A 25,612-nucleotide genomic window follows, 5' to 3' on the forward strand; every position below is an offset into this window, starting at 1 on the left:
TACTTAACTCATGTCCACTGAGTCAGTGATGCCATCCAACCATCTTGTTATCTATTACACACTTCCCTTCTTGCCCTGAGTCTTTTCCAGAATCAAGGTCTTTTTCAACAAGTCAGCTCTCCCATCATGTGGCTAAAGGTGGCTTCAGCTTCAACACCAGCCTTTCCAATGCATATTTAGGGTTAATTTCCTTCAAAAATGACTGGTTTGATCTCCTTGTTATCCAAGAGAATTTCAAGAATCTTCTATAGCACCACAATTTGAAAACATCAATTCTTCAGTGCTCAGCCTCCTTTATTGTCCAAATCTCACATCCGTACACGACTGCTGAAAAAAACCAATTAGCTTTGACTATATCACTGCAGATGGTGACTGCAGCCATGAAATTAAAAGATGCTTACTCCTTGGAAGAAAAGTTATGACCAACATAGATAGCATGTTCAAAAGCAGAGACATTACTTTGCCGACTAAGGTCCGTCTACTCAAGGCTATGATTTTTTCCTAGTCATGTATGGATGTGAGAGTTGGACTGTGAAAAAGGCTGAGTGCCAAAGAATTGATCCTTTTGAACTGTGGTGTTGGAGAAGACTCTTGAGAGTCCCTTGGATTGCAAGGAGATCCAACCAGTCCATTCTGAAGGAGATCAGCCCTGGGATTTCTTTGGAAGGAATGATGCTAAAGCTGAAACTCCAGTACTTTGGCCACCTCATGCAAAGAGTTGACTCATTGGAAAAGACTTTGATGCTGGGAGGGGTTGGGGGCAGGAGGAGGAGGGGATGACAGAGGATGAGATGGCTGGATGGCATCACTGACTCGATGGATGTGAGTCTGAGTGAACTCCAGGAGTTGGTGATGGACAGGGAGGCCTGGCGTGCTGCGATTCATAGGGTCGCAAAGAGTTGGACACGACTGAGCTACTGAACTGAACTAATACGGACTTTTGTCAGCAAAGTGATGTCTCTGCTTTTTAATACACTATCTATGTTTGTCATAGCTATTCTTCCAAGGAGCAAGTGTCTTTTGATTTCCTGGCTGCAGTCACAATCCTCATTGATTATAGAGCCCAAGAAAATAAAACCTGCCATCATTTCCACATTTTCCCCATCCATTTGCCATGAACTAATAGGACAGTATACCATGATCTTTATTGTTTGAATGTTGAGTTTTAAGCCAGCTTTTTCATGCTCTTCTTTCACTTTATAAAGAGGCTCTTTATTTTCTCTTTACTTTCTGCCATTAAATTAGTATCATCTACATATCAGAGGTTGTTGATATTTCTCCCAGCAATCTTGATTCCAGTTTGTGATTCATCTGGCCAATAAGCAATGAAAATATGTCCACATCACTAATCACCCATGTGCACCTCAATGAAAATGCAAAATAAAGTGTTACATTTCTGAAGGAAAAAAAAAAAAAGATCCAGCATTTCTACTTTTAGGTATATACCAAAAAAAATTTAAAGCGGGTACTCGAAAACTACATTCATGATCATAGAAGCATTAGTCACAGTAGCCAAAACATGTAAGCAACATGCGAATTTTTTTAATGTGGTTTACATAAAGTGGAATATTATTCTACATTTAAAAGGTAGGAATTTCTGACGTTACAATATGGATAAATTCTGAGAACCTGTTTTGGGAATAAACCTTATATTTTATTTTATTTATATTTTAATAAACCTTATATTTTATAACACACTTATATTAACAAGGAAATTCTAAAAATAATATAGAGAGTTCTTATATCACTTCAAATCAGTTACTCAGGCATGTCTGACTCTGCGACACCATGGACTGCAGCACACCAGTCTTCCCTGTCCATCACCAACTACCAGATCTTGCTCAAACTCATGTCCATCAAATTGGTGATGCCATCCAACCATCTCATCTTCTGTAGTCCCCTTCTGCTCCTGCCTTTAATATTTCCCAGTATTAAAGTCTTTTCAAATGAGTCAGTTCTTTGCATTAGGTGACCAAAGTGTTGGAGTTTTAGCTTCAGCATAAGTCCTTCCAATGAATATTCAGGAGTGATTTCTTTTAGAATTGACTGGTTGAACCTCCTTGTAGTCCAAGGGACTCTCAAGAGTCTTCAACATCACAGTTCAAAAGCATCAAGTCTTTAGCACTCAGCTTTCTTTATAGTCCAACATTCACGTCGATACATGACTACTGGAAAAACAATAGCCTTGACTAGATAGACCTTTGTTGGCAAAGTAATGTCTCTGCTTTTTAATATGCTGTCTAGGTTGGTCATTGCTTTTCTTCCAAGGAGTAAGTGTCTTTTAATTTCATGGCTGCAGTCACCATCTGCAGTGCCTTTGGAGCCCCCCAAAATAAAATCTTTCACTGTTTCCATTGTTTCCCCATCTATTTGCCATGAAGAGATGAAAACGGACGCATGATCTTAGTTTTCTGAATGTTGAACTTTAAGCTAACTTTTTCACTCTTGTCTTTCACTTTCATCAAGTGGTGGTTTAGTTCTTCTTTGCTTTCTGCCATAAAAGGGTGGTGTCATCTGCATACCTGAGGTGATTGATATTTCTCCCAGCAATCTTGATTCCAGCTTTTGCTTCATCCAGCCCAGGGTTTCTCATGATGTATTCTGTATATAAGCTAAATAAGCAGGGTGACAATATACAGCCTTGACATATTCTTTTCTCAATTTGGAACCAGTCTGCTTTTCTTACATAGTCTGAACAATTTCCCATTATCATTTTACATTATGTGCTACATTTGTTGCAATTAATTCAATAATGTTAATATATTAATTTTAACCAAAAATCCATACTGACTTTATTCAAATATCTTATTTTTAAACTACTGAATTGACCAAAGAGTTTGTTCAGGTTTCCCTGTATGATGTTATGGAAAAATCCAAACAAATTTTTTGGCCAACCCAATAACAATTTTGTTTTTCTTCTCCAGAATTATTACTTTTAGTTGTCATATTGTCTTCAGCTTCTCCAAACTGTGATATTGTTTCTAACTTTTCTTATCTCTGAAGATCTTGAGTGTATTGAGGAGAAATGGGCATTTTGGGCTTCCCAGGTGACTCAGTAGTAGAGAACCTGTCTGCCAATGCAGGAGACTAAGGAGACATGGGTTCGATCTCTGGGTAGGGAAGATGCCCTGGAGGAGGAAATGGCAACCCAATCCAGTATTCTTGTATGAGTAATCCCAATGAGAGAGGAGTTTGGCAGACTACAATTCATAGCAATTATATTTTAAATGAATTTATGGCAGCATAATTGCCAACTGAAAGAAAATGGACCTCTGCTATGGAAAAGACAACTTTCTAAACACACACAGAAAAGTAATTAAAAACTGGAATAATCTAATTCCTAAGTAGCTTATAATCCTACCATTCTTCTCCCCAAAATTTCATTGTTTGTAAATGTAATCAATCAATTCTGCATAACAACTAATCCAGGTATAGTACCAATCTTACATAAACATCTTTAAAGAAAAGAGAAAATTAATATGCATCCTAATGCATTTTATGCACCAAACATAATTCTTAGAATGAAACAAGGGCATCAAAAGGAAAATAAATTAATATCTCACAATGGCAGATACAAAGTTCTGAACATGGTAGTTATTTTGATTTTTTTGGATGCTTTCTTTAAGATTTTTTTAAGCCCTGTAGGGCCGGGGAGGCACCAGCTGCCACACGGGGAGGAGGCCGAGGCCGCAGCGTGAGGGAGACCCTGGCTCAATTAGGAAAAAAATATAAATTAAATATATATATTTAATATAATATTAATATATTAATTATATTCATTATATAATTATTATTATATTATAATTATATTATAATTGATATAATATTAATATATTTAATTCTGTGTGATATAGTTTCGAGCCAGGTCATCAGAAGTGGTCAGGTGAGCGCTAATCATGAATACTACTGAGGCAAAGTCTTTCTAAGTATTCAACCAACAGCACTGCCTCTGTGAATTATGAGTTTTCCAGCTGGTGATAACAGGCTATTTTCCTGCCCCATGTGGGGACCAAGCCCTCTTCTCTCTAATCCATCTGGTAAATCTTTCCCCAGCCTCAGGTATTTTCCTCAAATGCAAGCTCAGATCAGTTCTCTGATAAATACTTGAGGAGTATGCTGTTTAGTTCTCCTGAATTCTCTCTCCCTCTAATGCTCTGGGTCTTTGGTCAATCTTTCTCTCTTACTCTCCAACTCCACTCTCCCAACCCCAGGTCTATAGGTCTGCCCTCTGTAGTGTTCTAGCCTAAGATTTCTATGTGCTTTGGTCTCCTCAGACTCTGAAAGTCTTGTCCTCAACTCAGTGAATCTACCAGGATCTTTCTGAGATATCCCTCTCTGCACCACAACATGGAAACTTTTCAAAGGTAAAATGAGAAAATCCTAGAACTCAACTGGTCTCTCATCTCTTATTGATCATTGTTTCTTATTTCTCCCAACTAGTGTCTTAAAAAAATTAGTCCGTATTGTTTCTGGTTTGTTTGCTTTTCTCATAAAACTCTATGTAAATATTTAGAGCAGTTTTAACCATAATTGCAAATAGCTGGAAACAGGCAAAATGTATCTTAGTTTAGAGAACGGTGATATATCCATAAAATGGATTATTCAGCAATAAAATGAATAAACTCTTGATTAACACATGAATATGCATAGATGTGATGTGTATGATACTAAGAACAAGAAACCATATTTAAAAGAGTACAGAGTAGACCTAATCTTAAATGGCAACCCACTCCAGTATTCTTGCTTGGAGAATCCCATGGACAGAGGAGCCTGGTAGGCCACAGTCCACAGGGTCGCAAAGAGTTGGACACAACTAAGCAACTTCACTTTCACTTTCTTTCACTTTTACATATATAAAAAGCAAATAATCACACCAAAACTCTTAGAACTACAAAACAAATCCAACAACTTTTCAGGGTATAAAATCAACATATTGAAATGTCATATCTACATATATTTATGATGAAGTACCCAAAACAGAATTTAATTAATTATTAAATTAAATAATCCCATTTACAATAGCATCAACAAGAATAAAATACATAGGAATAAATGTATCCAAGGAATGGAGATTCATACACTGAAAACTAGATGACATTGATGAAAGAAATTAAAGACACAATAATGTCCCATGTATATGAAATAAAAATTGTCAAAGTGAACACACCATCAAAATCAGTATGGAAAAGATTAGCAATCCAAGAAAACATATAAAACTCATTCATAAGCAGTTCATGGAAAAGAAATACAAATCAGCTAAAACCTAGGAATAGATGCCCAAATGGGTTGGCATGCTGGCAATAAGTAAGAACATCAAAATTTTAGATACATCAAAAGTTGACTCAGTGCTAATTCTAGGAACTTATATGTACAAAATTTCAAAACTTCAATACAAAATAATTTGACACTGAAAAACACTGGGGAAAACATGAAGATAAACATATTCATCAATTGTTGTTCAGACAAAGTTAAGCAGTATAAGAGATCTAGAATGAGTTAGATATATGTAAATTAGTATGTAAAGATCACCAGGAGGCTGGGGCAATAAAATGCAAAATTTATGTACTGAAACATAAACCAAACACAGGTGAAAACATGCTTAATTTATGATTATTACTTGAAGAATCTTAAGAAAAGAATATAGTGACTGCATCTGGAAGGACTGAGAGAATCTGAATTGGGATGGGAGAAGGTTTATTCTACATTATTTCATTTTGCATGGATTTTTATTTAGTATTTATTACTAACCATCATACCTACAATGCTTATTTAACAAATTAAAATATTATACTAAAATTTCATACGTAAGACAAATGAGATTGAATAAAATGAATACAGCAGTAAATAGTTTAACTGATATATAGAATGAAGGTAAAGATAAGAATCTGATTAAAAATTTAAAAAAAAGAATGAGAAGGTAATAAAATAAAGTGGATAGTATTTGAAACTAGCAACTCTTTAAAAATTTCATTTGTCATTGCTATTGTTCAATCGCTAAGTCATGTCTGACTCTCTGTGGCTTCATGGATGGCATCATGCCAGGCTCCTCTTTCCACCACTATTTCCTGGAGTTTGTTCAGATTCATGTCCACTGACTGTGCAATGTTATTTAACCTTCTCATCCTATGCCACTCCCTTCTACTTTTGTGGTCAATCTTTCCCAGCATCAGGGTCTCTTCCAATGAATCAGCTCTTCACATCAGGGGGCCAAAGTATTGGAGCTTCACCTTCAGCATCAGTTTTTCCAATGAATATTCAGACTTAATTTCCTTTAGGATTGACTGGTTTGAAATCCTTTCTGTCCAAGGGGCTCTCAAGAATGTTCTCCAGCACCACAATTCAAAAGCATTAGTTCTTCTGTGCTCATCTTTCTTTATGGTCTGACTCTAACATCAAGACATGATGCCTGGAAAAACCATAGCTTTGACTATACAGACCATTGTTGGCAAAGTGATGTCTCTGCTTTTTAATACACTATCTAAGATGTCATACTTTTCCTTCCAAGAAGCAAGCTTCTTTTAATTTCATAACTGCAGTCACAATCTGCAATGAATTTGGAATACAAGAAAATAAAGTCTGTCACTGCTTCTACTTTTCCCTCTTCTATTTGCTATGAAATGATGGGACTGGATGCTGTGATTCTAGATTTTTGAATGTTGAGTTTTAAGCCAACTTTTTCACTCTCCTCTTTCACCCTTATCAAGAAGATCTTTAAATTCCTCTTCACTTTCTGCCATTAGAGTGTTATCATCTGCATATCTGAGGTTGTTGATATTTTCGTCAGCAATATTGATTCCAGTTTGTGAGGCATCTAGCCTGGCATTTTGCATTATATATTCTGCATATAAAAGTTAAATAAGCAGGGAGACAATATACAGCCTTGCCGTGCCCCTTTCCCTATTTTGAACCAATCAGTTGTTTCATGTCCAGGCTAACTGTTGCTTCTTGACCCACAGGTAGGTGTCTCAGGAGATAGGTAAGGTCATCTTGTATTTCTGTCTCTTTAAGAATCTTCCACAATTTGTGATGCACACAGTGAAAGGCTTTAGCATAGTCAATGAAGTAGAAGATATTTTCCTGAACTCCCTTGCTTTCTCCATAATCCAACAAATGTTGGCAATTTAATCTCTGGTTCCTCTGCCTCTTCAAAACTCACCATGTGGATCTGGAAGTTCTTGGTTCATGTACAGCTATAGCCTAGCTTGAAGGATTTTGAGCATCCTGTCCTCAAAATTTTGGGTGCAATGGATGAGCACAATGGATGAGCACTTGAACATTCTTTAGCTTGCCCTTCTTTGGGACTGGAATGAAAACTGACCTTTTATCAGACCTGCGGCTACTATTGAGTTTTCCAAATTTACTGGCATATTGAGTTCAACACTTTAACAGCATCATCTTTTAAGAGTTTAGATAGCTTAGCTAGAATTCAATCACCTCCACTAGCTTTGTTCATGGTAATGCTTCCTAAGGAAGAAAAGGAATACATTAGATCTAAAAATTATTAGCCAACAAAAATGTACTTTGCTGAGTTCAGGGTCCTGTTGACACTTATAATCATGACAATGAGTAGGTTGCCCATCAGGGTCAAAATATAGAAGAGCAAAACATCACTAAAAGGATTTTCTGCTCCTTCGGATTCTGCATGAGGCCCAAGAGGGTAAAATAACTTATTTTGTTCCTTGCATCTGGCAAGTCTGTGCAGGAGCTGAGTTCACACATTAGAATCAGTTTTCCTACAGAACAAACAGGAAAACTTTTAAGTGAATGATAAGTTAAACTTTTTTATTTATCTTTTAAATTAAAACAGTTTATAAAGTATTGATTTTCGTCTAATGTGGCACAGACATTGTGATGACCAAGTTAAAAAGGCATAGTTTCCTATCTCCAGTGATATGATAACACAATGACACATCAAACTATCCCAAACTAATGTAAAAAATCATATTATTAGAACATTGACAAAAGTGTCACAGGATAGAAATATGTCAATTAAACTGGAATCAGTGAAGTCTTCCAAGCAAAAGCAATGTTTAGTTGAGTTTTAAAGGAAAAGTGATAGAACAAGAAAAGATGCCAAAGGAATTCCTGAAAAGTTACACCATTTATAAATTTGCCAAGCTCTAATACTTGAGACAGACAGATATACAGGGTGAAGTGGCCATGATGAAGTAGAAGGACACTGAATCCATGTAACTCTCAAAGAAAACAATAAATGTACAGGTATTTACAAAATCATTGATTAGAATGACCTGAAGACTAGCAGATCTTCTGTTACTAAAAATATACAGCAGAATTCACAACAAGACCAATAGGAGGGGTAGATACAGGGTATAATCATGCCCCATAGCTCAGTAGGCAACAGACAAAACAAGAGATGATCCAGTTGCAGAGAGTCTTCCAAAGGAGTCAATGGATCTGAGACCCAAAGAGAGCTACTCAGGTCAGGGATCCAGAACTGGGAGGTAATCCCTCATACATACATGACTTTAAAATCAGTGAGAATTCCTTTCCAGAGAGCTAGGGGGCTGTATAAAACAGAGACTCCAGCCTTAAAGATTACACATGAAATCACACACAGTCCAAGAAGAAATAGAAACTGAAAGGAGCCTGAGTCAGACAAAGTTGCTGATTTTGGACAGAGCCACCCAGGGTAGAAGGACAAAACTGGAACTCACATTGGGATGTAGACACTTTTAGCAAACACTTTGGGTGTCTACTACTGCTCCCATTTCAAATAAACATTTTTAAATGACTTATTCTTTAAAAAAGATGAGGTGGGCTAATATGGCTATTTAAATTCAAACCAAACTGAAATTCTTTCCATGCTTCCAACTACACAAATCCCTATCCAATGTCACCTCTATCTTGTTCTATATATATATATATATATATATATATATATATATATATATATATATATATATATTTGCTTCTTTCTTTATTCAGTTCAGTTCAGTTCAGTTCAGTTCAGTCTCAGTCGTGTCCGACTCTTCGCGACCCCATGAATCGCAGCATGCCAGGCCTCCCTGTCCATTACCATCTCCCAGAGTTCGCTCAAACTCATGTCCATCGAGTTCGTGATGCCATCCAGCCATCTCATCCTTGGTCTCCCCTTCTCCTCCTGCCCCCAATCCCTCCCACCATCAGAGTCCTTTCCAATGAGTCAACTCTTTGCATGAGGTGGCCAAAGTACTGGAGCTTCAGCTTTAGCACCATTCCTTCCAAAGAAATCCCAGGGTTGACGCGGTCCTAAGATGGCAGAGGAATAGGATGGGGAGAGCACTTTCTCCCTCAAAAATTCATCAAAAGAACATTTCAATGCTGAGTAAATTCCACAAAACAACTTCTGAATGCTGGCAGAGGATACCAGGCACCCAGCAAAGCAGATCAGTGACTTCAAAAATAGGTAGGAAAAAATATAATAAGACGAAAAAAGAGACAAAGGAGGTAGGGAGGGAGCTCCGTCCCGAGAAGGGAATCCTGTCCCAGGAAGAGACTCTTAAAAAGAGAGGCTTCCAAACACCAGGAAAAATTCTCGCAGCCAAGTCTGTGGTGAGCTTTGGAAGCACAGAGGGCAACATAACAGGAAGGACAAATAAATAAATAATTAAAACCAATAGATTACGAGCCCAACAGTAACTCTCCCAGTGAAAAAGCAACGCAGACGCCTGCATCCACCAGTAGCAAGTGGGGGCTGGGCAGGGAGGAGCGGGAGGCGCAGCCAGCAGTGCTTTTTAAGAATCAGGCCGCAGGAGGCGCGGGCTGCAGTGCTTTATTGAGAATCAGGCCGGAATGCGTGGACAGAGCGAGCTAACTTGGGCTAGCAAACCAGACTGTGGGAGAGCTACCACCTGAAACACTCGAACATAAGACACCACCAGGACCGCGCATAGAACAAAGGACGGATCGGAAATAGTTGGCTGCAGACCAACCCCTCCAGTGACAGGCAGCCAGAGCCTTAAGGGCTGGAAGGGGGCAATCGCAGCCCAAGAGAGACATTGCCTACCAAAATGCAAGCAGGCTTCTTTGTTAACTAAGACTTCTGGGGGTTCTGGACAATCATCATCTGCCTGAGAAGGAACGCCAGCAGTACTCCCAGAAAACTGAGCAGCAGGGAAAGGCCATAGTTGCAGTGATTGCGCTCGCCAAACTTCTGAGCTACTCGGACCTGGGAAGGGCACAAAACTCAGGCCCAACCAAATCTGCACCCTTGAGGGCTTCCTGAGCGCTGAGCCTGAGCTGCTTACACTCGGGAGGTGCATGAAGCCTAGGGCCGGCCTCAGATGGTTCCCCAGTGGAGCTATGTAGAGCCTGAGTGGTGTGCACCGCGAGCAGGGGCAAGCCCAGAGTGGATGAGACACTGAAAGCACACGCCAGTAATATTAGTTTGCAGCATCCCTCCCTCCCCACAGCACGACTGAATAGTGAGCCTAGTGTGTCCACCACCGCCCTCCCTGTGTCAAGACGGAAATCAGACACAGAAGAGACCAGCAAGCAGAGGAAGTTGAACAGAGGGAACCGCCTTGGAAGTGACCCCACACAACCCACAACACCAGAGAAAGGGCCAGATATACCTTTACTACTTTCACAATCTTTTTTTTTTTTTTTTTTTGAGTTGATGGGGTTGCATTATTGTTTTTTCTTCTTTTTTTTTTTGTTTTTCTTCTTTTTTTTTAACTTTCTTAAATTTATAAGTACTCTATTTCTCTAATTATTATTTTTATTGATAATTCTTTTGGCTTTGTTTTTCTTGTTTGTTTTGTTTTCTTTGTTTGTTTTTTCTCTTTTTTTTTCTTTTTTCCTCTTCTTCTTCTTTTCTTTAATATTGACTTTATGGAAAACTTCCCTAAAATGGGGAAGGAAATAAACACCCAAGTCTAAGAAACCCAGAGAGTTCCAAACAGGATAAACTCAAGGTGAAACACCCCAAGACATATATTAATCAAAATAACAAAGACCAAACACAAAGAACAAATATTAAAAGCAGCAAGGGAAAAACAACAAATTACACACAAGGGGATTCCCATAAAGATAACTGCAGATCTTTCAATAGAAACTCTTCAGGCCAGGAGGCAATGGCAAGACACACTTAAAGTGATAAAAGAAAATAACCTACAGCCAAGATTACTGTACCCAGCAAGGATCTCATTCAAATATGAAGGAGAAATCAAAAGCTGTACAGACAAGCAAAAGCTGAGAGAATTCAGCACCACCAAACCAGCTCTCCAACAAATTCTAAAGGATATTCTCTAGACAGGAATCACAAAAAGGGTGTATAAACTCGAACCCAAAACAATAATGTCAATGGCAACGGGATCACACTTATCAATAATTACCTTAAATATAAGTGGGTTGAATGCCCCAACCAGAAGGCAAAGACTGGCTGAATGGATACAAAAACAAGATCCCTATATATGCTGCCTACAAGATACCCACCTCAAAACAAGGGACGCATACAGACTGAAAGTGAAGGGCTGGAAAAGATATTCCACGCAAATAGAGACCAAAAGAAACCAGAAGTAGCAATACTCATCTCTGCTAAAATAGAACTTAAAACAAAGGCTGTGAAAAGAGACAAAGAAGGACACTACATAATGATCAAAGGATCAATCCAAGAAGAAGATATAACAATTATCAATATATATGCACCCAACATAGGAGCACCGCAATATGTAAGACAAATGCTAACAAGCATGAAAGGGGAACTTAACAATAACACAATAATAGTGGGAGACTTTAATATCCCACTCACACCTATGGACAGATCAACTAAACAGAAAATTAACAAAGAAATGCAAACTTAAAATGATACAATAGACCAGTTAGACCTAATTGATATCTATAGGACATTTCACCCCAAAACAATGAATTTCATCTTTTTCTCAAGTGCTCACGGAACCTTTTCCAAGATAGGTCACATCCTGGGCCATAAATCTAAACTTGATAAATTCAAAAAAATCAAAACCATTCCAAGCATCTTTTATGACCATAATGCACTAAGATTAGATCTCAATTACAGGAGAAAAACTATTTGAAAATTCCAACCTACGGAGGCTGAACAAAACGCTTCTGAATAACCAACAAATCACAGTAGAAATAAAAAAAGAAATCAAATTATGCATAGAAAGGAATGAAAATGAAAACACAACAGACCAAAACATGTGGGATACTATAAAAACAGTGCTTAGAGGAAAGTTCATAGCAATACAGGCATACCTCAAGGAACAAGAAAAAAGTCAAATAAATAACCTAACTCTACACCTAAAGCAACTAGAAAAGGAAGAAATGAAGAACCCCAGAGTCAGTAGAAGGAAAGAAATCTTTAAAATTAGGGCAGAAATAAATGCAAAAGAAACAAAAGAGACCATAGCAAAAAAGGATAAATAAAACTGACAAACCATTAGCCGGACTCATCAAGAAACAAAGGGAGAAGAATAAAATCAATAAAATTAGAAATGAAAATGGGGAGATCACAACAGACAACACAGAAATACAAAGGATCATAAGAGACTACTATCAGCAATTACATGCCAATAAAATGGATAATGTGGAAGAAATGGACAAATTCTTTGAAAAGTACAACTTTCCAAAACTGAACCAGGAAGAAATAGAAAATCTTAACAGACCCATCACAAGCATGGAAATTGAAACTATAATCAGAAATCTTCCAGCAAAAAAAAGCCCAGGTCCAGACGGCTTCACAGCTGAATTCTGCCAAAAAATTCGAGAAGAGCTAACACCTATCCTACTAAAACTCTTCCAGAAAATTGTAGACGAAAGTAAACTTCCAAACTCATTCTATGAGGCCACCATCATCCTAATACCAAAACCTGATGAAGACGCCACAAAAAAAGAAAACCGCAGGCCAATATCACTGATGAACATAGATGCAAAAATCCTCAACAAAATTCTAGCAATCAGAATCCAACAACACATTAAAAAGATCATACACCATGACCAAGTGGGCTTTATCCCAGGGATGCAAGGATTCTTCAATATCCACAAATCAATCAATGTAATTCACCACATTAACAAATTGAAAAGTAAAAGCCATATGATTACCTCAATAGATGCAGGGAAGGCCTTTGACAAAATTCAACATCCATTTATGATTAAAAAATAAACTCTTCAGAAAGCAGGTATAGAAGGAACATACTTTAACATAATAAAAGCTATATATGACAAACCCACAGCAAACATTATCCTCAATGGTGAAAAATTGAATGCATTTCCTCTAAAGTCAGGAACAAGACAAGGGTGCCCACTTTCACCGCTACAATTCAACATAGTTCTGGAAGTTTTGGCCACAGCAATCAGAGCAGAAAAAGAAATGAAAGAAATCCAAATTGGAAAAGAAGAAGTAAAACTCTCACTCTTTGCAGATGGCATGATTCTCTACATAGAAAACCCTAAAGACTCCACCAGAAAATTACTAGAGCTAATCAATGAATATAATAAATTTGCAGGATACAAAATCAACACTCAGAAATCCCTTGCATTCCTATACACTAATAATGAGAAAGTAGAAAAAGAAATTAAGGAAACAATTCCATTCACCATTGCAACGATAAGAATAAAATACTTAGGAATATATCTACCTAAAGAAACTAAAGACCTATATATAGAAAACTATAAAACACTGATGAAAGAAATCAAAGAGGACACTAATAGATGGAGAAATATACCATGTTCATGGATCGGAAGAATCAATACAGTGAAAATGAGTATACTACCCAAAGCAATCTACAGATTCAATGCAATCCCTATCAAGCTACCAGCGGTATTTTTCACAGAACTAGAACAAACAATGTCAAGATTTGTATGGAAATACAAAAAATCTCGAATAGCCAAAGCAATCTTGAGAAAGAAAAATAGAACTGGAGGAATCAACTTGCCTGACTTCAGGATCTACTACAAAGCCACAGTTTAAGAGAGTATGGTACTGGCACAAAGACAGAAATATAGATAAATGGAAAAAAAAAATAGAAAGCCCAGAGATAAATCCACACACATATGAACACCTTATATTCGACAAAGGAGTCAAGAATATACAATGGAGTAAAGACAATCTCTTTAACAAGTGGTTCTGGGAAAACTGGTCAACCACCTGTAAAAGAATGAAACTAGATCACTTTCTAAAACCATACACAAAATTAAACTCAAAATGGATTAAAGATCTAAATGTAAGACCAGAAACTATAAAACTCCTAGGGGAGAACATAGGCAAAACACTCTCCGACATAAATCACAGCAGGATCCTCTATGATCCACCTCCCAGAATTCTGGAAATAAAGCAAAAATAAACAAATGGGATCTAATTAAAATTAAAAGCTTCTACACAGCAAAGGAAACTATAAGTAAGGTGAAAAGACAGCCTTCTGAATGGGAGAAAACAACATCAAATTAAGCACCTGACAAACAACTAATCTCAAAATTACACAAGCAACTTATGCAGCTCAACTCCAGAAAAATAAATGACCCAATCAAAAAATGGACAAAAGAACTAAATAGGCAATTCTCCAAAGAAGACATACGGATGGCTAACAAACACATGAAAAGATGCTCAACATCACTCATTATCAGAGAAATGCAAATCAACACCACAATGAGGTACCATTTCACACCAGTCAGAATGGCTGCGATCCAAAAGTCTACAAGCAATAAATGCTGGAGAGGATGTGGAGAAAATGGAACCCTCCTACACTGTTGGTGGGAATGCAAACTAGTACAGCCAGTATGGAGAACAGTGTGGAGATTCCTTTAAAAAATTGCAAATAGAGCTGCCTTATGACCCAGCAATCCCACCGCTGGGCATACACACTGAGGAAACCAGAATTGAAAGGGTCATATGTACCCCAATGTTCATTGCAGGACTGTTTATAATAGGCAGGACATGGAAACAACCTAGATGTCCATCAGCAGATGAATGGATAAGAAAGCTGTGGTACATATACACAATGGAGTATTACTCGGCCATTAAAAAGAATACATTTGAATCAGTTCTAATGAGATGGATGAGACAGGAGCCGATTATACAGAGTGAAGTAAGCCAGAAAGAAAAACACCAATACAGTATACTGACACATATATATGGAATTTAGAATGAAGGTAATGATGATCCTGTATGTGAGACAGCAAAAGAGACATAGATGTATAGAACAGTCTTTTGGACTCTGAGGGAGAGGGAGAGGGTGGTATGATTTGGGAGAATGGCATTGAAACATGTGTACTATCATGTAAGAAAAGAAGTGCCAGTCTATGTTCGATACAGGATACAGGATGCTTGGGGCTGGTGCATGGGGATGATCCAGAGTGATGATATGGGGTAGAGGTGGGAGGGCGATTCAGGATTGGGAGCTCGTATACACCCATGGTGGATTCATGTCAATGTATGGCAAAACCAACACAGTATGGTAAAGCAAAATAAAGTAAAAATAAAATTAAAAAAAAAAAAAAAGAAAACTAATCCCAGGGTTGATCTCCTTCAGAATGAACTGGTTGGATCTCCTTGCAGTCCAAGGGACTCTCAAAAGTCTTCTCCAACACCACAGTTCAAAAGCATCAATCTTCGGTGCTCAGCTTTCTTCACAGTCCAACTCGCACATCCATACATGACCACAGGAAAAACCATAGCCTTGACTAGACGGACCTTAGTCAGCAAAGTAATGTCTCTGCTTTTGAATATGCTATCCAGGTTGGTCATAACTTTTCTTCCAAGGATTAAGCGTCTTTTAATTTCAATACTGCAGTGACCATCTGCAGTGATTTTGGAGCCCCCCAAAATAAAGTCTGACCCTGTTTCCACTGTTTCCCCATCTATTTCCCATGAAGTGATGGGACCAGATGCCATGATCTTCGTTTTCTGAATGTTGAGTTTTAAGCCAACTTTTTTGCTCTCCTCTTTCATTTTCATCAAGAGGCTTTTTAGTTCATTTTTAGGTAAATGCTATCTCTCACCCATGAAATTTACATTTGAACCCTCAACTGTAACTATGGAAAGATGTTAAGTATCTATAATAAGCAGAGAGTTTAGGGAAATGTCTACGAGTCACTGGAAGTGAAGGTGAAAGTCTTAGTCTCTTAGTTCTCTGACCCTCTGTGCCCTCTGGACTGTATCTCACCAGGATTCTCTGTTTATGGGATTCTCCAGGCAAGAATACTAGGATGAGTATCCATTCCCTCTCCTGGGAGATCTCCCCAACCCAGGGAACAAATTTTTGAGTTTCCAAAATTGTAGGCAGATTCTTTACCATCTAAACCACCAGAGAAGCCCAAACTGGTGCTCATTATTTGATATTTTTTATCCTTCAAAATCCTATTCCACATTCAGTTTAAACATAGTCATATTCAACTAACTTGTAGTTTCTTTTGGAGAAGGAAATAGCAGACCACTCCAGTATTCTTGCCTGGAGATTTCCATGGACAGAAGGGCCTGGTGGGCTACAGTCCTTGGGGTTGCCAAGAGTCTGACATGACTGAGCGACTAACACATAGTTTCTATGGACTTAGATTAAAAAAAAAAATGCGTAGGGGTTGAGGATCTTTCATCAAAGGAAGTATTTATTTTCAAAGTTCTAAAAATAAAAATTTAATGTGGATATCAGAGAGAACTAGTCAGCTAGGTAAGATAGATAGATAATGCACTATACATACACACTTATATTCACAGACTAATGCAAGCACATATAAAGTCTATTACTTATGATTGACACATACTACAAGTCCATTCATTCAACAAATATCTATTGGACACTTATTATGTATATGATTTTTTTTGTTCCCACAAAGTCATGAAGAGTGTCCCTTTTAAATTCCCTTAACTGAAATCTCATTACCAAAGAGCAGCAATGCATTCATCTATGATAGGAGTAACATTTCCACTCCTTTGTGTTTATGGCGCATGCATTCTCATGTTTTCCTTCCACATCTCATAGCAAACATCATCCATCATTCCTGGATACAGGATACTGACTTACTAATAGAATGAGAAATTTGGGGACATAAAGGGGAGAGAAATATAGTAAAATATATCCTGCAAATATATATATATCTTTCAAAAATAAATGAACAATACTGTATTGGTTTTGCTGTACATTGACATGAATCCGCCACAGGTGTACATGAGTTCCCAATCCTGAACCCCCCTCCCACCTCCCACCCCAAAGTAAAATAATAAAAATTAAAATTAAAAAAAGAAAAAGTCTTTAAAAAATAAAATAAATAAATGAAAGAGTTTTATTTTTTTCGCTAAGATGAAAATTGTATACTTCTCTAGAAACAAAGTATAGCAATTTCACTGCATTTCCTTTTTATGAAGTAGGATCTCCTGACAGATCAGAAAAGAGATGTAGGTATGTACATATAAGTCAGAATTAGAAGTAATTAATGAATATGCTTTAAAATAACTATCAAGAAATATATTTTTTAAACTTTTTTTGTCTCTAGACTATTCTTTCTAGGAATAAACCCTAATGGAAACTTTCTTAAAGGAAAAAAAAATCAACATTTACAAACACAATTCACAATTCACACAATTGTGTTCAACACAATTATTAAAAACTATGGAAAAATTTAGAAATGGCATGAAATGTTCAGCATTGGAGAAATGGATAAATTATAGTACATCCATTTGATTAATATGTAGATTTTATACAGTTTTTTTTTAAGTTGTGCACTATCAGATAGACAATCTTAAGTTGTAATATACACTGCAGAGAATTTTGAATGCAAATGTGAATTGTATAGTTATTCTAATTTAATTCAAACTAATTCATATATTCATGTATATGTATATATATAATATATGTAAGAAAAAGACTCAGAACATTTTCACTTCTAAACTGATAGTATTGTATTTGAGTCTTTCTTAACACTTTATATACTGCAAAATGGATTTAAATGTCAGATAAGTGTGCTTGAGGAGTGATTGTATGATTTGTAGGATCCATTTAAGAAAGTCTATTGTATGCTTTGTAAGATCCATTTAAAAGAGTCCATGACAATATGATTTCCTGGAAAAAAAGAAATTCTCACCTATGAACTTATCTGACTTAGCTCCATGGTCAGGGCCTCAGGCAGCTGTTAGTTCACCTAGAAAGAAAAGTTGTAAGATTTAAAAATGACAATTAGTTCTGTTACAATAAGTGACTTTGCCTATTTATAAGTGGCACCTCTGGATAAGCCTTAAAAGTACTACCACATTTCCTGTTGCAGCAAAATCTGTAAAGTTACTTAGCTGTGGCTAATAAGACCTCAGGGGTGTTTCACCGTCATTAGCAGATCCTGACAAAATCTATTTCATGTAAGTTAACTAAACAGCAGAGGAAAATTTCATAGCACTCATCTTTAATTTTGAACTCTTTTGAGTCAACATGAAGACAAAACACCATGACAAGAGAAAAAGAAAATACACATTTATGTATTTGATAAAAAGAATGCATTATAAAATCCTAATATACAGCATTGTGTAAATTAAGCATTTAGGTAGGTAACTATCTGATCCAGAGAGATGATATGGGGTGGGAGGTGGAGGCGGGTTCAGGATTGGGAACTCATGTACACCCTTGACGGATTCATGTCAATGTATGGCAAAACCAATACAGTATTGTAAAGTAAAATAAAGTAAAAATTAAAATTAAATAAAATAAATAAAAAATAAATGTTCATTACAATAATTGTGTCTTTTTAATTGATCTACCATTTACAAAGGCATGGTTTTTAAATACTGTTTTCAGATGTGCACTAATTTAAAATCATGTATCCTGTTATAGTACTGGTACTTCACATACTTGTGTCTCCCACACTGCATGTTTATTTTTCAGCTCCTGAGCCATTGGGGAGGCCCTGTAGTCTCCCATATATCTCATATGGCCATCCTAACAGGTGTGAAGTGTCATTTGCATTTCCTCCCAATCAGTTATGTTGAGCACATTATCATGTTCCTCTTGGCATCTGTATGATTTCTTTGGAAAGATATCTATTCAGGTTCTTGGCCCATTTTACATTGGGCTATTTGTTTTTATGTTATTTAGTTGAAGTTATTTATATATTTAGATATTAATTCCACATGAATTAATGATTTGAAAAAATTTTCTCCCATCCTAGAGGTTACGTTTTCATTTTGCTTCCTTCCTTGTATAGAAGCAGTCTGGATTTAAAACTTGAGATCCAGAATTTCAGGTGGATATAATGATGAGATGAAGCTTACCTGACTTGATAGTTCTGGCCTCCTCCCTCTGACAGTCCTAAACTGCTCTTTTACAAGTCTGACAAGCTCTCTTCTCAGACATGGTTCACAGTCCTGTATCCATGAAGAAGGAAGATACCCAGAAGAACCTGATCTTCTAGCCATCCCTGCCAAAGCATCATTCATGTAATTGCAGCCATCTTTGCCCTCCTTTAAAGCCCAGCAATATGCCGATTACTAGACAATGACTTCTGCCCAGCCCACATGGAAGAGAACTGTTTAGTCAAGCTTTGTCTGAATTCATTATGATCATATGCAGGGCAGTGAATGGAAAAATACACCCGTGTGTATAAGACATATAGGCCTGTAGCAGTCACATCAAATCCATATGCATATACATATGCAAACTCATCCCTCAGTTCAGTTCAGGTCAGTCATTCAGTCGTGTCCAACTCTTTGAAACCCCATGAATTGCAGCACACCAGGCCTCCCTGTCCATCACCAACTCCTGGAGTTCACTCAAACTCATGTCCATCAAGTCAGTGATGCCATCCAGCCATCTTATCCTCTGTCGTCCCCTTCTTCTCCTGCCCCCAATCCCTCCCAGCATCAGGGTTTTCTCCAATGAGTCAATTCTTCACATGAGGTGGCCAAAGTATTGGAGTTTCAGCTTCAGCATCAGTCCTTCCAACTGGCCATGTGTTGTCAGATACAGAAGTGGGTATATCTGCAATTTGTTAGAAACCTATATAAGATTGAACATTTAAGTGCAAATAGTTATAGAGATTAACATGAGGTTGGATACAATCTGAGTGTGTGGTGGGATTTATACATGTATGTTATTAGATCAGGCCTATGGATGTTTGGATACAGATTTATGCTCATGACTTTGGAGACTAAACTGTAATTCATGCCAGCAAGAGACACTGACCCTTTCTGAGCAGCTCATTGAAAATGTGTTAAACCCAATTGCTTGCTAGCAATGGCAACCCACTCCAGTACTCTTGCCTGGAAAATCCCATGAATGGAGGAGCCTGGTAGGCTGCAGTCCATGGGGTCACTAGGAGTCAGACACGACTGAGTGACTTCACTTTCCCTTTTCACTTTCATGCATTGGAGAAGGAAATGGCAACCCACTCCAGTGTTCTTGCCTGGAGAATCCCAGGGATGGGGGAACCTGGTGGGCTGCCATCTATGGGGTCTCCCAGAGTCAGACACGACTGAAGCAACTTAACAGCAGCAGTGTGTTTGAGAAGACTTTGAGAGAATGTCATAAAATCTCCAGGTAAAGGAATAAAAATCAGGATATAATGTTTCTCATACAGTGTGGTTTACTAGTGGGGAGAAAAAAAGAAAAGAAAACCTTTTGCCCCATAGACTTAACCCTTCATAAATCGAGACTGAGTAAGGTATGGATACAATAAGCTTCTTTGACCACATACTTTCAAATATATTAGAGCCAGATTATATCTTCCTTCAATATTGATTCAGAGACAAAGGGGGGATATTAGGAATGAAATCTCTGTCAAAAAAGAAAAATATATTCTGGCCTCTTTCAGTTCAGTTCAGTTCAGTTCAGTCACTCAGTCGGGTCTGACTCTTTTGCGACCCCATGAATTGCAGCATGCCAGGCCTCCCTGTCCATCACCATCTCCCGGAGTTCACTTAGACTCATGTCCATCGAGTCTGTGATGCCATCGAGCCATCTCATCCTCTGTCATCCCCTTCTCCTCCTGCCCCCAACCCCTCCCAGCATCAGAGTCTTTTCCAATGAGTCAACTCTTCGCATAAGGTGGCCAAAGTGCTGGAGTTTCAGCTTCAGCATCATTCCCTCCAAAGAAATCCCAGGGCTGATCTCCTTTAGAATGGACTGGTTGGATCTTCTTGCAGTCCAAGGGACTCTCAAGGGTCTTCTCCAACACCACAGTTCAAAAGCATAAATTCTTTGGCACTCAGCCTTCTTCACAGTCCAACTCTCACACCCATACATGACCACTGGAAAAACCATAGCCTTGACTAGATAGACCTTTGTTGGCAAAGTAATGTCTCTGCTTTTGAACATGCTATCTAGGTTGGTCATAACTTTTCTTCCAAGGAGTAAGGTCTTTTAATTTCATGGCTGCAGTCACCATCTTTATTATACAATAATCTTTATTTCATTAATAAGAGCAATAAGAATTATATACTGTCAAAATTCTTCTTAACAATGTTATCACCCAAAATATCTGGTGACAGCTTCTGTAGTGTATATTTGAAGCTCATGGATTATTATTCTAAATTTACACATAAACAGCAAAACCTATATTTGTATAGGAATGTATAGAAATACTGTAAGCAAATAAAGGAGACATTCAGCTTACACTGTAACATGCTAAGCTGTATAAACAAAAAAAATTAAATGTAAAATTAATAAACAAAAAAATACATGTAAAGTTCTAATAGACACAAAAGTAACCATATGTGAAATATAAATATGTGCTGTCTTTATGTGAAGAGCAATGAACCGAGTTTTATGTCATAAGTCTAATTCTTTTCAATATCTGTGTTGTTGTTCAGTCACTCTGTCATGTCCGACTCTTTGTGACCCCATGGACTGCAGCATGTCAGGCTTCCCTGTCCTTCACCATCTCCAGAGGCTTGCTTAAACTCATGTCCATTGAGTCAATGATACCATCCAACCATCACATCCTCTATCGTCCCTTTCTCCTCCTGCCTTCTGTCTTTTCCAGTATCAGTGTCTTTTCCAATGACTTGGCTGTTTGCATCACGTGACTATAAAGTATGGAGTTTCAGCTTCAGCATCAGTCCTTCCAATGAATATTCAGGATTGATTTCCTTTAGGATTGACTGGTTTGATCTCCTGGCTGTCCAAGGGAATCTCAAGAGTCTTCTCTAACACCACAGTTCAAAATCAGCAATTCTTCAGCGCTCAGCCTTATTTATAGTCCAACTCTCACATCCATACCTGACTATTGGAAAAACCATAGCTTTGACTAGACAAACCTTTCTTGGCAAAGTAATGTCTCTTCTTTTTAATATGCTGTCTAGGTTGTTCATAGCTTTTCTTCCAAGGAGCAAACATCTTTTAATTTCATGGCTGCAGTCACCATCAGCAGTTATTTTTGCGCCCAAGAAATAGAGTCCGTCACTATTTGTAATGAACTCTATTAATTTAAAAAAAAAAAAAAGATTACATTATTTAAGAGAGAAACATGTGAAAATCTTCCCCTAATTAAATAAATGTATGGTATTAACTATAGCTTAAACTCATCATATGGAATATAAACTTGTAGTCTCAAAAGAGACATTTTAGCCCAAACAATACATCCTTCCTGAAGAAATTGTGGATATCTTAAAAAAAATTTTTCAACAAAATATATGCATTGAACTAGAAAATTATTAAATATTTAGAAGCATATTTTGATCTTTGGAAGTATTCTTATAATAAATACATTCATCATGCCTAAGTTATTAAACATGAGGATACATTTACTAAATTAAATAATCACACATCTTTCCTGGGAAGAGGAAGTCTTGATTGAAAATATGTGAAACATTTCCCATGTGCCTCATTTTCTTTTTCTGGTCCAGAGCTTTTTCATGGCATTTTTCATTTCTCCATTTCTCAGAGTATAGATTAGAGGATTCAGCATAGGGGTGACAACAGTGTAAAACACAGTCAAGAATTTGTCAATAGGTAAAGTGGAAGGAGTTCTCACATACATAAAAATACAGGGCACAAAAAAGAGGAGCACCACAGTGATGTGGGAGCCACAGGTGGACAAGGCTTTGAACCTCCCTTCCTGACTAAGATTCTTCAGGGAGTGTAGAATGACCCCATAGGAGATGAGTAAGAGCATGAAGATGACCACGCAGATGGCCCCATCATTGGCCAGTACTGTGAGGGCAATGATGTGAGTGTCTGTGCAGGCTAGTTTTAACAAGGGGTACATGTCACACACAAAGTGGTCCATGACATTTGGGCCACAGAATGGAAGGTTGTAAACAAAGAGAGGATGAAGGACAGCATGCAAAAACCCACCAACCCAGGCAAAGAGCAGTAGCAGAACACACACTCGCTGATTCATTATTGTCAAATAATGCAAGGGTTTGCAGATGGCCACATAGCGGTCATAGGCCATGACCACCAGGAGTAAAATCTCAGCACCACCAAATAAGTGCTCCATAAAAAGCTGGGCCATGCAAGCTTGGAAGGAAATGGTTTTCTTCTCATAAATAAAGCTTTTAATCATACTCGGGATGAAGTTAGTAGAATAAACAGCATCCAGAAATGACAGATTTCCAAGGAAGAAGTACATAGGGGAATCCAGGGTCGGACTGGCTACCACAGTGATGACTATGAGTACATTGCCCATCATCGTGACAATGTAAATGAGCAAGAACACAGCAAATAATATCTTCTGAACCTGGGGGCTCTGAGTGAGCCCCAAGAGGACAAACTCAGTCACATTGTTCCTTTGTTCCATGGGCACTTCTGTTTATCTTATTGCAGAGCTCAGCTCATAATCCCCTGTATGTACACATTATTGATAGTGGCTTCCTGAAATCGTGAACTGCTTTGTTGTTTCAACAGTTAGGCAGTATGTATTATTAAGCATCAATACCTTCAGATATTACAACACACAGCTTGTTAAAGCATTATTCCTAACATCAACAAACTTACAGACTAATTCAGAGGCAAGTGACTAGAGACATATGTGGGAAAAGGATACATTATTAAATAAATCAGGTGCCAAAACTAGCTTTTCATATAGAAGCTAAGTGTACTTATACAGAAAACTTATATAAAAATAAACACAAATTAAAGGTTTAATAGAAAAACAAAGCAAAGTTTACCTCATATTTACTTTCCATTTAATAAAGGATGTTACTGTCTATATTTTGGTGTGGAAGAATCTTCTTAATCAATCACCAAAATCCCAAATAGATATATTTGACAATTTCAAATTTGTCTAAGGACTTAGGAAAAGATACCACAACAATAGACAAAAATAGCTTGTGGGAATTATTTAAATTTTAGCTGATATACACAAAGTTGTATCTAAATTGAATGAAGATTTCTAAACAATTAGCTAATAAATGAAATAAAGAAAATTATAACATAAAATATAAACAATTAAGTAAATGCTATCCCTAAATGGGCAAAAAATATATGATCAAATGCTGAAGCTCACTTGTGAACAGAAAATAGGAACTGAAGAAATGACTTGCTTATTTAGAGCATTAGCTTAGGTTCTTGAAAATTATTCAATCAGGTCTACAGGTGCTATCTATTTTTTTTTTTTTGACAGATGAACAAACAGAATTTAGATAACATATTAACTGAATCTATCTTTTGATTTACAAATATCTGCCCATGATAATATCTTCAAATAATTTCACCTGAAATTAATCTTTAAGAATGTGCTCAAAAAGGTAAACTTATTTCAGATCATTAGAATATAAAAGTATCCAAAAAGAGTGTTACAGAATAAAATCAATCTTCACATATTTAATACTCACAAATGATTCTTGACATGAAAATTACAAAACTCTTAAAAAGTTAATTCTTACATCACCAATGTACCCTTGGAAAACATAAAGCTTTGTTCAGCATTTTGTGTTTTAATACACTTCCTGGGCTACCTGCGTAAGGAGAATGGTGTTCAGCCCATGTTCTAGGTTCTGGTGCCTTCTCCTCATCCTTCACACGCTGATACCCCCTCTGGAAACAGACAGCGTGATACACGCACCATCACCTGGCCTGAACTGGCTCCATGTGACCAACTCCACGCTTGTAGAAAGCCTACTTCATCTCAGTCAGTCAGAGAAGTATTACTTTTCAAGTTGTTGAGCTTTTCAAAATTAATATAAATGCACTCTTACTTAAATGCTCTGAATCTTGATTGTGAAAAGAAAATCAGAATTTTCTCAGTTGTGGGAATTTGTCTTGGTAACAAGCATGTTAAAGCAACACTTTGATCAGGGAAAGAGAGAAAGTATCAAACTGTGATGTATTGCTTCAAATAAAATTTTGCTATTTGTTCTTATACCAGTGAAAGTGAAATAGCCTTTGCAACATTTTGAGTCTCAATCAGCTCTGCTTTCCTGTCTTCTTACAGCATTGTTGAACTTTGAGTTTGTAAAGGATGGAGAATACTTTCACATATAAACTGTTACATTTTGATTTCAATTCAGGAGGAAACTGTCATGTGATTACTGTTGCAACACTCTATGAGGTAAGCGCAAAGCACCATGAACACTTTGTCTACATTTACTACATAATGTATGATTGAGTCATTCAATGGGTGCATCTCCAAGGGTGCTTTCTGTCTAATTAAATTAATTGGGACCTTAATCATAATTTTGAGGTAGACTCTTTATCTCCAGGGATATCACCAGGATAATCTCTGTGTACAACAGGAG

The 25,612-nt window shown here is 37.3% G+C and overlaps 1 protein-coding gene across 1 annotated transcript; it reads right to left on the reverse strand.

The window, feature by feature from the left end:
- Positions 1–22,755: 22,755 nt before the first annotated feature.
- LOC114112302 (olfactory receptor 4A47-like) lies at positions 22,756–23,679 on the reverse strand. The gene has a single exon (XM_027963777.2). It carries the CDS (start codon positions 23,671–23,673, stop codon positions 22,756–22,758), a length of 918 nt encoding a protein of 305 aa, XP_027819578.2. The 5' UTR covers positions 23,674–23,679.
- Between the last annotated feature and the right edge of the window lie 1,933 nt (positions 23,680–25,612).

This window comes from Ovis aries, unplaced genomic scaffold (genome assembly GCF_016772045.2).
Source record: "Ovis aries strain OAR_USU_Benz2616 breed Rambouillet unplaced genomic scaffold, ARS-UI_Ramb_v3.0 scaffold_90, whole genome shotgun sequence".
Classification (NCBI taxonomy): Eukaryota; Metazoa; Chordata; class Mammalia; order Artiodactyla; family Bovidae; genus Ovis; species Ovis aries.